Source organism: Ostreococcus lucimarinus, chromosome 3 (genome assembly GCF_000092065.1).
Source record: "Ostreococcus lucimarinus CCE9901 chromosome 3, complete sequence".
Taxonomy (NCBI): Eukaryota; Viridiplantae; Chlorophyta; class Mamiellophyceae; order Mamiellales; family Bathycoccaceae; genus Ostreococcus; species Ostreococcus sp. 'lucimarinus'.
The window spans coordinates 821,236-833,657 of record NC_009357.1 but is presented as its reverse complement, the minus strand read 5'-3'; the positions used below and the strand labels follow the sequence as shown (position 1 = coordinate 833,657).

At 56.3% G+C, this 12,422-nt stretch overlaps 4 protein-coding genes across 4 annotated transcripts; 1 reads left to right on the top strand and 3 right to left on the bottom strand.

Moving 5' to 3' along the window:
* Window positions 1-6,254: 6,254 nt before the first annotated feature.
* Window positions 6,255-7,148, bottom strand: OSTLU_4583 (predicted protein; the record flags this gene model as incomplete). Its single annotated transcript, XM_001416738.1, has 1 exon — window positions 6,255-7,148. A coding segment is annotated over one exon (894 nt), but the record flags the coding sequence as incomplete, so codon positions are not given.
* A 1,779-nt stretch (window positions 7,149-8,927) lies between these two features.
* Window positions 8,928-9,302, top strand: OSTLU_14789 (predicted protein; the record flags this gene model as incomplete). Its single annotated transcript, XM_001417031.1, has 1 exon — window positions 8,928-9,302. One exon carries the CDS (start codon window positions 8,928-8,930, stop codon window positions 9,300-9,302), a length of 375 nt encoding a protein of 124 aa, XP_001417068.1.
* A 975-nt stretch (window positions 9,303-10,277) lies between these two features.
* On the bottom strand, window positions 10,278-10,877 carry OSTLU_7626 (predicted protein; the record flags this gene model as incomplete). The annotated part of the gene is made up of 1 exon (XM_001416737.1): window positions 10,278-10,877. A coding segment is annotated over one exon (600 nt), but the record flags the coding sequence as incomplete, so codon positions are not given.
* Window positions 10,878-11,141: 264 nt separating this feature from the next.
* On the bottom strand, window positions 11,142-11,414 carry OSTLU_9637 (predicted protein; the record flags this gene model as incomplete). The annotated part of the gene is made up of 1 exon (XM_001416736.1): window positions 11,142-11,414. A coding segment is annotated over one exon (273 nt), but the record flags the coding sequence as incomplete, so codon positions are not given.
* Between the last annotated feature and the right edge of the window lie 1,008 nt (window positions 11,415-12,422).

The window sequence follows — 12,422 nt, the reverse complement described above, 5'->3', positions numbered from 1 at the left end:
AAAAGGCAAAGATCCGAACGTTTCTCTCAAGATTTCAATGCCGCGAGTGAGTCTTGTACTACTCGAGCGAGAGGCGTTTTCATACCCGCTCATCTGCGCCACTTTGTCAGACACTGCGTTCGTTGTTAACGGTACATCTACGCGTATGGATGGAAACACCATGTTCAACGTAGCAGTTTCCTCTTATAACAGTTCTCGCAACGTTTGGGAACCCGTCATTGATGCGACGAATTCTTATTTGAAATTCTCGTACAGCGATACAGGCGATGAATCCGCGCCAGCAGGAACGGCGGTGCAAGTAAAGACCGTCACGCCTCTTTGCATGACAGTTTCGCAGAGATTCGTAGCATCGATGTTGCGTTGGAGTGAGTGGCAAGACCAGACAACTATGGTCGCCAGTGGTGTGTCAGAACTTCGGGCAGCCGATGAAGACTCTATTCGTTACGACAATCACCTTGTGAATCAAGACGTGTATTTGCGGGTTGGCTCGTCGGAGGCTGTCTGTCTCAAGCCTGGAGAATCACGCGAGATTCGAACAGCAAATCGACATGTTGAATCATACGCGTTGCCGATAGACGACACGTCGTCGCCTTTGACATCATCGCAGAATAGTGAAAAGATGCCGGTGCGAGCGAAATGGTCCGCAAACATTCATCTGATTTCCGCCGATGTCCCTACTGACGATGAAATGTCGCAAATCGTTGCGAGCATGATATTCGAGTTTCCAGACGGTCTTGGCTCTACCAAGGTGACAACTCGCGCTATCACGTCGAATTCACAAAATTCACGCATCAATTGGAATGAAGAATTTCAAATCATTCCGCGCGTCACGCGCGCATCAAAGACGCACTGGCGAGAGTACGCGAAAGATGTGTTAGTGACATTGGTCATTGCTGATGATCACAACATCGAATCCTCAGAGAATGGTGTCGCCACAAAATCTATGACTTTAGCGTCTTTCTTCAGCAATCTGACGGTGTCGGGAGAGCGTTCTCACATTGGTGAAGGCGTCATTAAAGTTCCGCTCGTGGACGACGACGGTTCGCTCGAAGTGAAGGTGCGAGTCGAGTTTGTAGAATTAGACAGCAAGCGTGAGCATGCGAGCAATGATGATTCGAATCAAGGTGATTCTGAAGTTTGCATAGCTTTTGCACCTCACGGTCCATGGAAATCGATTGACGCTCGCGTGTGGAATGCGGCACAAATTATTGATGGAAAGTCTTCCCGGTGCATCGCAAAATCCTCTGGTCCGAGCGTTTGCACGTTCAAACCGATGGCCACGTTCATAAACACTACGTCAAATGACATTGAAGTTTGTATTTGTCCGGCGGGAATGCATCCCGATGACAAACCAGGTCGTGCGTCGACGAAGAAACGACCAAAACGCATCTACGAAGAAGTTTTCGAGAATCAGCGCAGAATACCCCTCGCTGGTTTTTCGTCAAAACATTTGATTCCCACCGAACGCAAAGCGTGGTCAAACGGTCAAGGAGCTAACAGCACGAACTCAATCGACGAGTTCACTACAAGACTGCTGCCTGCAGATTTCAAGTGGGACGGCCAGTGGGAAGTGCACGTCGGTGAAAACACCGATTCGGAAGGCTGGGCATACGCGATAAATTTACCAGATCTGAAATATCCGTTTAGCGACAACCGACAGCAAGGCCCTTTATCTATGGTGCGCATGCGTCGCTGGGTTCGTCGACGAGTGCCTATCGAAGAAAATCGACCAGTCGTGCTCGACGCCGAAGATGACGCTGCGCTTCGTCAGAGTGTTGTCGTCAAGCCAAATGAAACCGTGGGATTGATTCCCGCGATTATTGGACCGGATGCCCGAGCGGAACTGTTTGTGCGTAACATCACATTGCGAGGACAATCATCATGGGGGGCAAATGTCGACGACCATGGAAGCACGTGGTCTTGTATGATTCATAGTGCCATGGAAGGCGCCGAAATTGCTTGCACAACCGACGCTGAGGGTAAAAACAGATTCATCGGCATTCAAGTCGAAGCCGACGCGGTCACACCTGACTGTAAAGCTGCAGATGATGGTACAGGTTTCGAAGACTGTGAGCTATTGGAAGACGGATATTACAACCTCAACCCAGAGGCAATGGAGTGGAAAATCACTGCCGGCGCTCCGCACATCATCACAAATCATTCTCCGCATACGATGACGCTGACTGTGTTTCAAGGACAAGTAGATACACCGCTGAGCGTCAAGGCGATAAGCACTGCGACCATCACCCCTTGGAACTCTCTACCGATACACAGTGTGCATCCTGAAACGCCGTATTACTTGCGTCTCGCGCTTGATGATGGTTTCGAAGTCATGGTTCCTCCGAGACGTTTGATACCAGTGTCCCCGATGGCGGTCGAAGCGTTGGCGTCAGCCGGAACACTGGATGCTTTTGATGCTTTCGAAATGCCATTAACTGATGCAGTCAAAACTGATGATGATGCGACTTCGTTAGATGAAGTGAATTTGCGGAGCTCAGACGGAAGGACTGCGGTTTTGGACGCACGCACTGACTTTGGTTTCCTCTCGCGCTCTGCGCGCAAAACAGTTTTCTCCGCATCCTTGATCATAGTGAACAAAAGCGGTGTCAATCTCGCCATTAGAACTTCGACGATGGAAATACCGTCAACGGATGAGGATTCGTCTATTTCTAAAGTCAAAATGGTCGAAACTTACGCTCCAAAATCCAAGAGAGGCATTCAATCGCTTCATCATTGCGCGATTCGCAAAGCGCCAAAGGAGAACCAAGTAATCATGCTTGAAGTTGGCATCGACAATTCGAACGCTCACGTACATTTATCGCCTGGCATTCCCATAGATGAACGCGAACTTCTTCGTGGCGCCGTCGTCGTGCGAGCACTTTGCAAAGATGGTTCTTTCTACTCTCTCACGGTGCGAATGGAAACTGGCAGTGAATACTCGAAGGAGGGCGCGCAGGTTGTTTTCATTGAGCCGCGATGTACGGTTACGAATCAAACTGGCATGGATATTTTGCTGGCTCAAAGTTCTGATGACAAAGACGCTTCCGCACTAATTTTGAAGGCGACTGATATCACCGTGCCTCTGAAGATGCAAACCGCGAACGACGACGGTTTGGTTCGAATCAAACTTCCACACGCAAAATGGTCTGCTCCGATAGACTTGTACGGCATCAAGACGATCAAGGATTCCATGAAAATCCCGATACGGAGTTCAGTCAATCCCGAAGAGTTCGATTTGTTGAGTTTACATTTGGATACGTCAAAACTCGGAGTGTCAAGAGTCAGCTGTGCGATCGAACCTCGTTTCACCGCAAACATTCTCATTGAGAACGCCAGCGATGTCGATTTCGTCGCCTTCAGACAAGCTTGTGCGATTGAAGACAATTTGGAAGCGTGGATCGTGGTACCTCCGCAATCAGCGAAAGCTTTCGCGTGGTCTCGACCGCGAGATGCGAGAAAACTTGCAGTGCGAGTGCTTCAGAAAGGCTCGTTTCAAAGTTCGATTCAACGCGTCTATGATTTCGACCACTTGGATCTCGGAACAGAGAACGAAATGTTGCCCGGTTTGCCCGTACCAAAGATCGAGCTGAAGACGACGGCGGAACTCGACATTGACGGTGGTGATTCAGTTTACTTCAATTTCCTGCCGGTCACCCGTCGGTTAAGAAGAGGAAGGCGTATTGTGCGTATCAAGTCATACGGCAGCTCGACAGTCTCCAAGCATTTGGTCTCCGCAAGCCGCGCGAGCTCGACGGAGTCGCGCATCTCAGTGCTTATCACAGAAAGCAGCCTTGCTATTGTCGATGGTGCGATGAGTGAAATTATCAATTGCACTACCAGTGGCGTTGGTTTCGAGTATCTCTCAGGCGTCGGTGGGGGAATTGAACGCATGGCACTCACGGTGAAATCATTACAAGTCGACGATATGAATGATGGCTCTCAGTATCCTGTCGTCGTGCGTTTGCTTGGGGACACGCGAGAACATTCATTCTTGACCGTTAAAGTGGTCACCAAGACATCTGCTGGGTTGGAAATGCGCATTTATCCATTCATCGACGTTACCTTCGCTCCGCTTGACGTGCAACTCGCCGTGCACGAACCGCTCATTTGGCGACTGGTAAACTTTTCAGAGGTGATGAACACGACGTCATCAAAAGATGGAGGAGAACGTCTCGAAGTCGTCAACCTTCCGATAGCTATCGGTAGCTTCCACGTGAGTGAACTGAAATTGCGATTGCGATTCCGTTCTGCGCTTTATTCAAGGCCGAAGCACGCGATGCCTGCTTTTATGGCTGGCATGGCTTTCGTAAACATCGATGACGGTCAATTGTATCTGCATGCGCTTCGAGTAAGGAGAGTGCGCACGCTCGAGCAAGCCTTCATGAGGATGATATCGGATTCTTACTCTCGACAAGTCGCCAGACAAGCACTCTTGTTGCTCGTCGGTGTCGATGTTTTGGACTCGTTTTCACAGGCGCTTAGTCAGGCGTCCGCGGGAGTCGCCGCTTTAAGTCTTGACAAAAAGTTTTCGCACTCTATGAACGCTACGCTTGGACCCGACGCCCAAAAGGCTGATTCCATCAAAAATGGTTTAGCTTCCGGCACCGAGATGCTCGCCAAGGGCGTCTTCCGAGGTTTTACCGGGGTTTTCCGAAAACCGATCGAAGGTGCTACGAAAGGCGGCGCGCTTGGCTTCGTCAAAGGTGTCGGTAAAGGTTTGGTTGGAGCCGTGACGCAACCCATCGCCGGCGGTTTAGCCGCCGTAGGTCGAACTGCGGAAGGTATTGCGTCGGGTGTCGATGGAGTGAAAAGTGCGCTTGGCGTTAACTCGTCGGCGCCGCAACATCGAATTCGGGAACCTCGCGCTCAGCATGCCGACGGTATTTTGCGCACGTACGACGCGAACGCCGCGCGCTCGCAGCGCGCATTGCGGACCGCCGAGCGAGGAAAGTTGGGCGGTGGAATCGATGAAGTGTTCACACACAAAGGGTACTACGGCCGAGACAAGTATCTCGGAAGCGTTGAGGTCAACTCGAGGGCTTATTTGATCGTTCTCACCGATCAGCGCGTGGTGACGTTGAAACGAACGGCGGCAGACAAGTACGTCGCCCTTTGGCACGTGGGATGGCACGAGTTACTTCACGTCGAAGTGCAAGCCCCGGCGAATTGTGTACTGCACCTAAAAGAGTACAGTCGAAAGAAGCGACTTTTCGAAAAGCAACGAATCACACGTGTGATCAAAACGACTCCTGGTACGAATCAACCGGAGGAGCTGACGGCGATGATTGCAGACGAAATGACGCGACGATCAAACTCAAAGTTTGATGAGGACGAGTACGACGACGACGGCGAACCTCTTCCTCCATACATGCCTTGTGTCAACTGGAAATGCGTGGTAAGCCGAGGTCAGACGTGTTTTTGGGCACCCATCCCACCAGTAGATAAGTACATCGCGTTCGGTCACGTCATCGGTGGCACAAATCCTCCGTCCGAGCCTGTGAGTATGGTTTTACGAAGCGGCGGCAACAGCGTTGTGCTCAGTCCACCAGTTCGATTTGAGCTCATATATCGCGAGCAGTCCGATTTTACGGTGTGGATGCCCGTGGCTCCCGCGAGATTCCGCGCCCTTGGTGCCGTCGTCGTCAAAGGTGTCGAACCGCCCAAGAAAGACCTGGTCACGTGCGTACGAACGGATTTCCTCACGTTGGCTCCGTTCGACGACGACGCGTCGTGGATGCCCGAAGTGGACGAAACGATGCGACGATCGGATCGTAAGCATTTTGAAAACGCAAGCATGTGGTCTATTGACAACCTCGGTCGAACGTTCATAGCGACTAGGTCTCGAGATTGTCCTGATGGACGTTTTGCTTTGGATGTGCTCGACGCGCACGGCGACGACGACCGGGCGATGATTTGATGGACGATTTGATGCACAATCACTTAACCGACGCCGACGATGTGAGTTCTCGCGAAACTCAGCGACACATTTGATTTCCTATCCTACTTGTAAAATTACATCGCTAGTGCTACGCTCGGGCTTTTCGGTTCGATATCGTCACCGCCAAGACGACGGCGCTCAACGCCGTGGCGGCGACGAGCGCGCACTCGACTCGAGACCAATCTCGCGATGGCACCACCGAAGACGAAATACTTAATTCTTCGGGTGATTTCGTTGACGAAGATGATGATTTGAACTTCTTCGCCACCGCACGCGTCTTTTTCTTGGGCGCAATCATGTCCTCCATGTCCGGCGCATCGGGCGTCTTTAGCGCGAGTTGCCCGCACGCCCCGGCGATGTCTTGCCCCATCTCGTGACGCACGGTGGTGAACAAATCGAACTCCGGCGACGTCAAAATTTCCAACATTTTTTGCACCGCCTCGCGCGTCGGCGGCACGTGCCCAGCCGGCGTATCCGTCGGGTTCAACGGTATCAAGTTCACGATTACCTCCTTACCGCGCAACAGGGCGCCGAGCTCTCGCGCGCACGCCTCGTCGTCGTTCACGCCTCCCAAGACGCAATACTCGATCATCGTCTTCATCTTTGGTCCACTGGCCATGTGCTCATCCAAAGTCGCCATTAAATCCTCCAATTTGTACGCCGTCGCCGTCGGCACAATCTTTTGTCTCAGCGCCTGGTTCGGCGCGTGCAGCGACAGCGCCAAGCGCGTCCCCGGCGCGTCTCGCCGCAGCGTCCGCATCCTCGGAATCACCCCCACCGTGCTCACCGTTATTTTCGCCGGCGACAATCCAAACCCCTTATCGCTCGTCATCGCCTCGATCGCGTCGATCACGTTTCTGTAATTATTCAACGGTTCGCCCATCCCCATGAACACGACGTTTCTCACCGCGTCGCCTCGACTCGCGTGCGCCAACTGTTCACAAATCTCCCCCGCGCTCAGATTCCCGAGCTCTCCGAGCGTTCCCGTCGCGCAAAACGTGCATCCCATCTTACATCCGACCTGCGAGCTCACGCACAGCGTCGTCCTTCCCTTGGCGTGTCGCATCACGCACGCCTCCACGACGTCCCCGCCCGCGAGCTCCACGATCATCTTCGTCGTCGTCCCATCCCCCGACCGCGACTCGTGTCGCACTTTCGTCGTGTACAGCACAAAGTTCGCTCTCAGCGCGTCCACCACCGCGCGCGGCAGCCCCAGCGCGCGCACGTTCTCGACGTCATCGAGCGTCATCGCGCCGCCGCGACACGCCACCGCGCAGCGATGTCGCAGCGTCTTCGCGTGTTTCTCCGCCTTTTCCGCGTCGCACGACGCGCGTTCGCGCACGAACGCGACGAGCGCGTCGCGTTCGAACACCCCGCGGCGCGCGTCGCGCGGCGGCGGCATCGCGCGCGGCGGTGTCGGGCGTCGAGCGCCGCCGCCGGTTCGTTTCGCGTCACCGCGCGGCGCCGACGCGCGGTCGTCACGGCGTCATGGCGGGGACGATCGGCGGGGCGTCGACCGGGTCGGTTTTCTCGTACGTCGTCGACGCCGTCGGTGGACGGTGGAAGCAGAACTTGGCTGGGGCGATTCTGAGCGGTGGTATCGTGATGTTTGGCAGATTTCACACGGCGAAATCGCCGAAGACGGGGTACGCGTGGTTGATTTTCATGCTCACGTTTTTAATCGTCGTGAACGACGGCTGGAAAGTCGTCGCGGGGGACAACGTGATTTCTCACAGTTTCGAAACGGCGCTGTGGCGCACGGTTCACGTGGCTTTGGGGTGCGTCATCATCGTCGCGACGTCGCGCGTGGTGTTTCCGAATTACGCGCGTAAGACGTTACGATTACAAACCGGCGTCATCGTCGGCAGTCTCTCGAGCGCGTATCACGCGCTGACGATGAATCACATCAGCGAAGGAGACGACATTCGCGAGGTGAAGCTCGACGAGTGCGTCGCGATCGCCAAGAGCATCTCCGCCGCGCAAGCGCTCCTGTACCCCGCAAGCGCCGAGGCGTATTTACGCGAGAGCGTGAGGCGCCAGTACTTTCAAACGACCGCTTGGACGAATCTGCTGAAAGAATTAATGAGGATCTCATCCGTCATCACCGCTTTACAGGTGAATACGATGGACGAAGAGTTCGTCGGCGTCGCGAGCGAAGACGAAGAGCTACGTGAAATCCTCGTCTCGCTTTCTCGCTGGATCGTCGAATCTTTGCTCATCGTCAAAACGCTGTTGACGCACTCCACGAGCTCACTCATGTTTCACGATTTGACCTTGTCTGCGCGCATCAGACGCGCCGTGCCGAGACGAACGAGCGGAGAGGCGTCGCGAATCGAAAGGCGCCGCGAGCAAAGCTTCCTCGCGCCGTCGACGACCAACCCGGATCGAAGCGTTCGCTACGCCGGCGTCCTCTCCGCCTCCCTCGACGCGTACCTCAACGAATGGACCGTCGTGACCACCGTCGTCGGCGAAGACGACGCCGACGGGATCGCCACCACCAAACCTCCCGTCGTCGTCCCCGTCCTCTCCCTCGCCGACCGCTCCGTCGCCGCGAGCGCGCGCGTCGAGCGTCGCGTCCGCCACCTCCGCGCCCGCGCCTCCGCCTCCCGCACCGTCGGCGCCGCCGTCCGCGTCGGCGTCGGTCGTTCCGTCGTCGACCGTGCCGTCGTCCCGCCCGCGTCGTCGTGGAATGTCACCCGTGGAAGCGGGCGGTCGACCGCGACCGACCGCGCCCATCGTTCGCGTCGCACTGTTTGCCCACTGCGCGCCGTTTCGTCGTCGAAAACGTCGCTTCGCCTGCCGTTCGGGTCGACACCGACCGCGCGACGGTCGTCACACGCGCGCGCCGCGACGCGCGCGCGACGACCGACGACGACGCGCGCGCGCGATGTCGACGAGCGTCGTCGACGCGCCGCGCGCGTCGAGCGCGAACGCGACGCGCGCGGACGCGGTCGCGCGGTCGCCGCCGCGCGACGACGACGGCGGGGCGATGCTGTTCGTCGTCGCCGCCGCGCTGATGGCGGTCGTGGCGTGGATGCTGGTGTGCCTGTGCCGAGTGAAGCGCGCGAAAACGCGCGCGGCGGCGATGGAGGCGCGCGCGGCGGCGGAGGCGCGGCGAAGGGCGCTGGAGGAGAAGGAACGCGCGCACGAGGCGTGGAGGGGGCGATGCGCGGCGTTCGCGATGCCGGGAGGCGAGGTGATGATCGCGATCGAGACGCGCGACGACGACGACGACGACGACGACGAGACGATCGAGAACGGTGACGACGCGCGCGCGCGCGATGCGGTGACGTGCGTGGTGACGCTGCGCGAGGCGGGCGACGACGACGACGCGAAGACGACGGGCGACGACACCAACGTCTAATTCGTCGTCGTCTCGCGTTATACACTACTGTACTCTCTATCCGACGCACAAACGCTACGACTACGATCTATTCTTTACCTCGCGCGACGCCGCCGAGGCGCGCGCCGAGACCACTGTAACCACTGTAACTCACCGTTCCGCCGTAACCGCGCGTTCCGCCGCTCGACCGCTCGAAACTCTTCCCGCGCAACGGATTCCTCGCCGACATCCCGCTCAGCGTCGCGCGCGCGACGGGATTCTCGTTCGCTCTCTCCTCGCCGTCCTCGCTCTTGAACGCTCGATACACCGCTCGCGCGAGGTTCGCGTCCCGCCTCGCCTTGGCCTCGGCGTTCGCGCGAATCGCCTTCGCCTTCGCCTTCACCGTCCCGTCGTCGTCGTCGTCGTCGTCGTCGTCGTCACGCGTCGACTTCGCGCGTTTCCTCGCGCGCGTCGTCGTCGTCGTCGTCGTCGTCGATCGCGCGCGCGTCGTCGTCGCACCGACGATTTCGTAATCTCTCTCGCGCGCGCTTCCCAATCCCGCGCGGTCGCGCTTCACGCGCGCCTCCACGGGCGCCTCGCGCCCGCGCTCGCGCGCGCCCAGTCCCCCGTGTCCCTTGTACCCGCACGCGCGCATCAGCGCCGCGCCCTTGGCCGAGAAGCGCTCGGACATCGTCGCCGTCTGCGGTCGCGAGACCGCGAGAGGTCGCCGGGACGACGACGCGACGACGCGCCGTCGACGAAACGTAAACGATGTAAACGTAAAGGAGACAAAAATAGATATGACAAAAGGAAAAAAGGCGATCCGCGGTGAGGTCAGCGTCTCGCGCCGTAGTCTCGCGCGTCGCGGAGCGCGGCTGGGCGAAGGGCGGCGTCTCGGCGGTCGGCGCGTCCGTAGAGCGCGAATCCGACGGCCGCGACGGCGAGGCAAAACGTTTGCAACCAGGACACTCTGGTCGTCAGTGGGCCGCTCCCCAACCCGGCGGACGCTGAGTCTGAGACGCACGTGTACGCAGCTTCGAGATACTTGTATGTGCCTCCGCAGGGATCACCGAAAGTGTGGTGACTCGCGTGCGGCGAGCAACTGCGCCGTCCGTCGCACTGACTTTTGACTTTTTCGAGAGAGTTGCTCGCGTGACAGTTCTGGTTCGATACGGCCGAGTGGGGACACGTGTGTGCGTTGTGTCGTCCATAGGATGCCGAGATGACCGAAACAGTTTGTCCTGATGGACATGACATCGACGCTGGACGTCCTTCGCAAGCGAGCGCGCTCGTCGATGTAGATGGTGGAACGCATTGGTACTTCGTGCTCAAGTATTTATATGTCCCACCGCAAGGATCTCCAAACCTTGAGTTCGACGCACTTGGAGAGCAGGTTGACCTGCCGTTACATTCGGCTGCAATCTTGTCGAAGACACCGTTCGCACTGCACGTGTCAGTGTGAATAGCGGGGTGAGGACAGACGTCACGATCGACTCTACCGTAGAGCGCATCTTGCAGATCGATTACGTATCCAGGTGGACACTCAAGAGCATCTGTACCACCTTCACACGTGAGAGTCGATCTACTCATGACACTAAGCACGCAGCCGTATGTCACCTCCAGATACTTGTAGGTTCCGCCACAAGGGTCACCCAAGATTTTATGATCTGCCCGAACCGTGCACTTATTCTTGCCCCCGCACATTTCATTGACATACTTCATACTGCCAGATGCGTGGCAATTTCGATTTGAAGTCGCGCTGTGCGGGCACGTGGTTCCATCATGTCGCCCATACGATGCAGTGTGCACGCTGATGGTGTGACCTTCCGGGCAAGACAAGTCGGTATATTGGCTTTCACACGCGAGCGCTGTTTTCGAATCTGTACATTCGTAGTCAACACTCAAGTACTTGTACGTACCTGCACAGGGATCACCGAAAATACCATGACTCGCCGTGACCGTGCAGGAGGTCTTGCCTTCGCACATTTTCTTCACTTTTTCGAGCGAATTGGTGGCGTGGCAGTTTCGATTCGAAGTCGCGCTGTGCGGGCACGTGGTTCCATCATGTCGCCCATACGACGCTGCGTTCACGCTTATCGTCTTACCAGCTGGACACGAAAGCGTTTTACTACTGCCTTCGCATGCGACGTTTTTGTGTTTATTTCCGATCGCCAAGATTGGTTCCTTTGCGCCGCATTCTGTTCCCTGAACGGTCACGCAGACTGGTGTGTGACAAATACCGTGCATGAGGGAAACTGACGCCGGAAGCAAGGACGTGCTCGCGCTCAAGCTCCCCCCACCCATAAATGCCACCCCAATGGGATCGGACATGTCATTACCAGAATACACGTAAGTCACACCGGCTTCTGCACCGATAGGAGTGAGCGGAATATCGACACCGAGCCCGAGGGAGATGAAGTTTGCCGTACCGGGAACCGACGAAATAGATTTGTATCCCGTGACTTGTATGCCAGCGGTACCACCGTAACCGGCATCACCGAAGGTGATGCCGCCGTACGCACAGCCTGCGACGTAGCAAAAGCGTTCACCGTGCAAATCCATGCCGATGGCGAGCTCGATACCCGCACCGGTGGAAGCGAGGGCGTAAGCGTCGCCACTCGCTATGAATCCGAGCGCAAACGCGGGCAGATCGGAGCCAGACATGGCAGCCGGACATTTATCTTTGAGCGTCGAGATGAAAGATCTCATCATTTCTGCGATGACGATCGCTTGTGGACCAAGAGTCAGAGCCCACATGGATTCGCACAGTGGGCCGTCGAGATTATTCTTGTATTTGTCCACTCGCTTGCTGACATCGTCGAGCAAATTTTTCACGTTCCCGGAACTGACGTCCTTCAGGACAGATTTTAACATGTCTTGTAAAGTGTCTGCGACTTCAAGACATTGTAAGCCGTTGAAGAAGGCTGCGATCATTTCGGCGACTTTTTCAATGTCCTTGGCGAGTTCCACCGCGGTTTCTTCGAGCTTTTGGACCGCTCCTTCGGTCCAACCCTTAGCGTCGTCGTAATACTCATCCATTCGAGACACGATTTCGGTCGATTCAAACGCATCCACGGTGGCCTGACCCACGAGTTGACAAATCTCGTCTTGTCGAACCGTGTGGTACGCGTCTTCGGTCCAGTCGTAAGACGCTTGGTACTC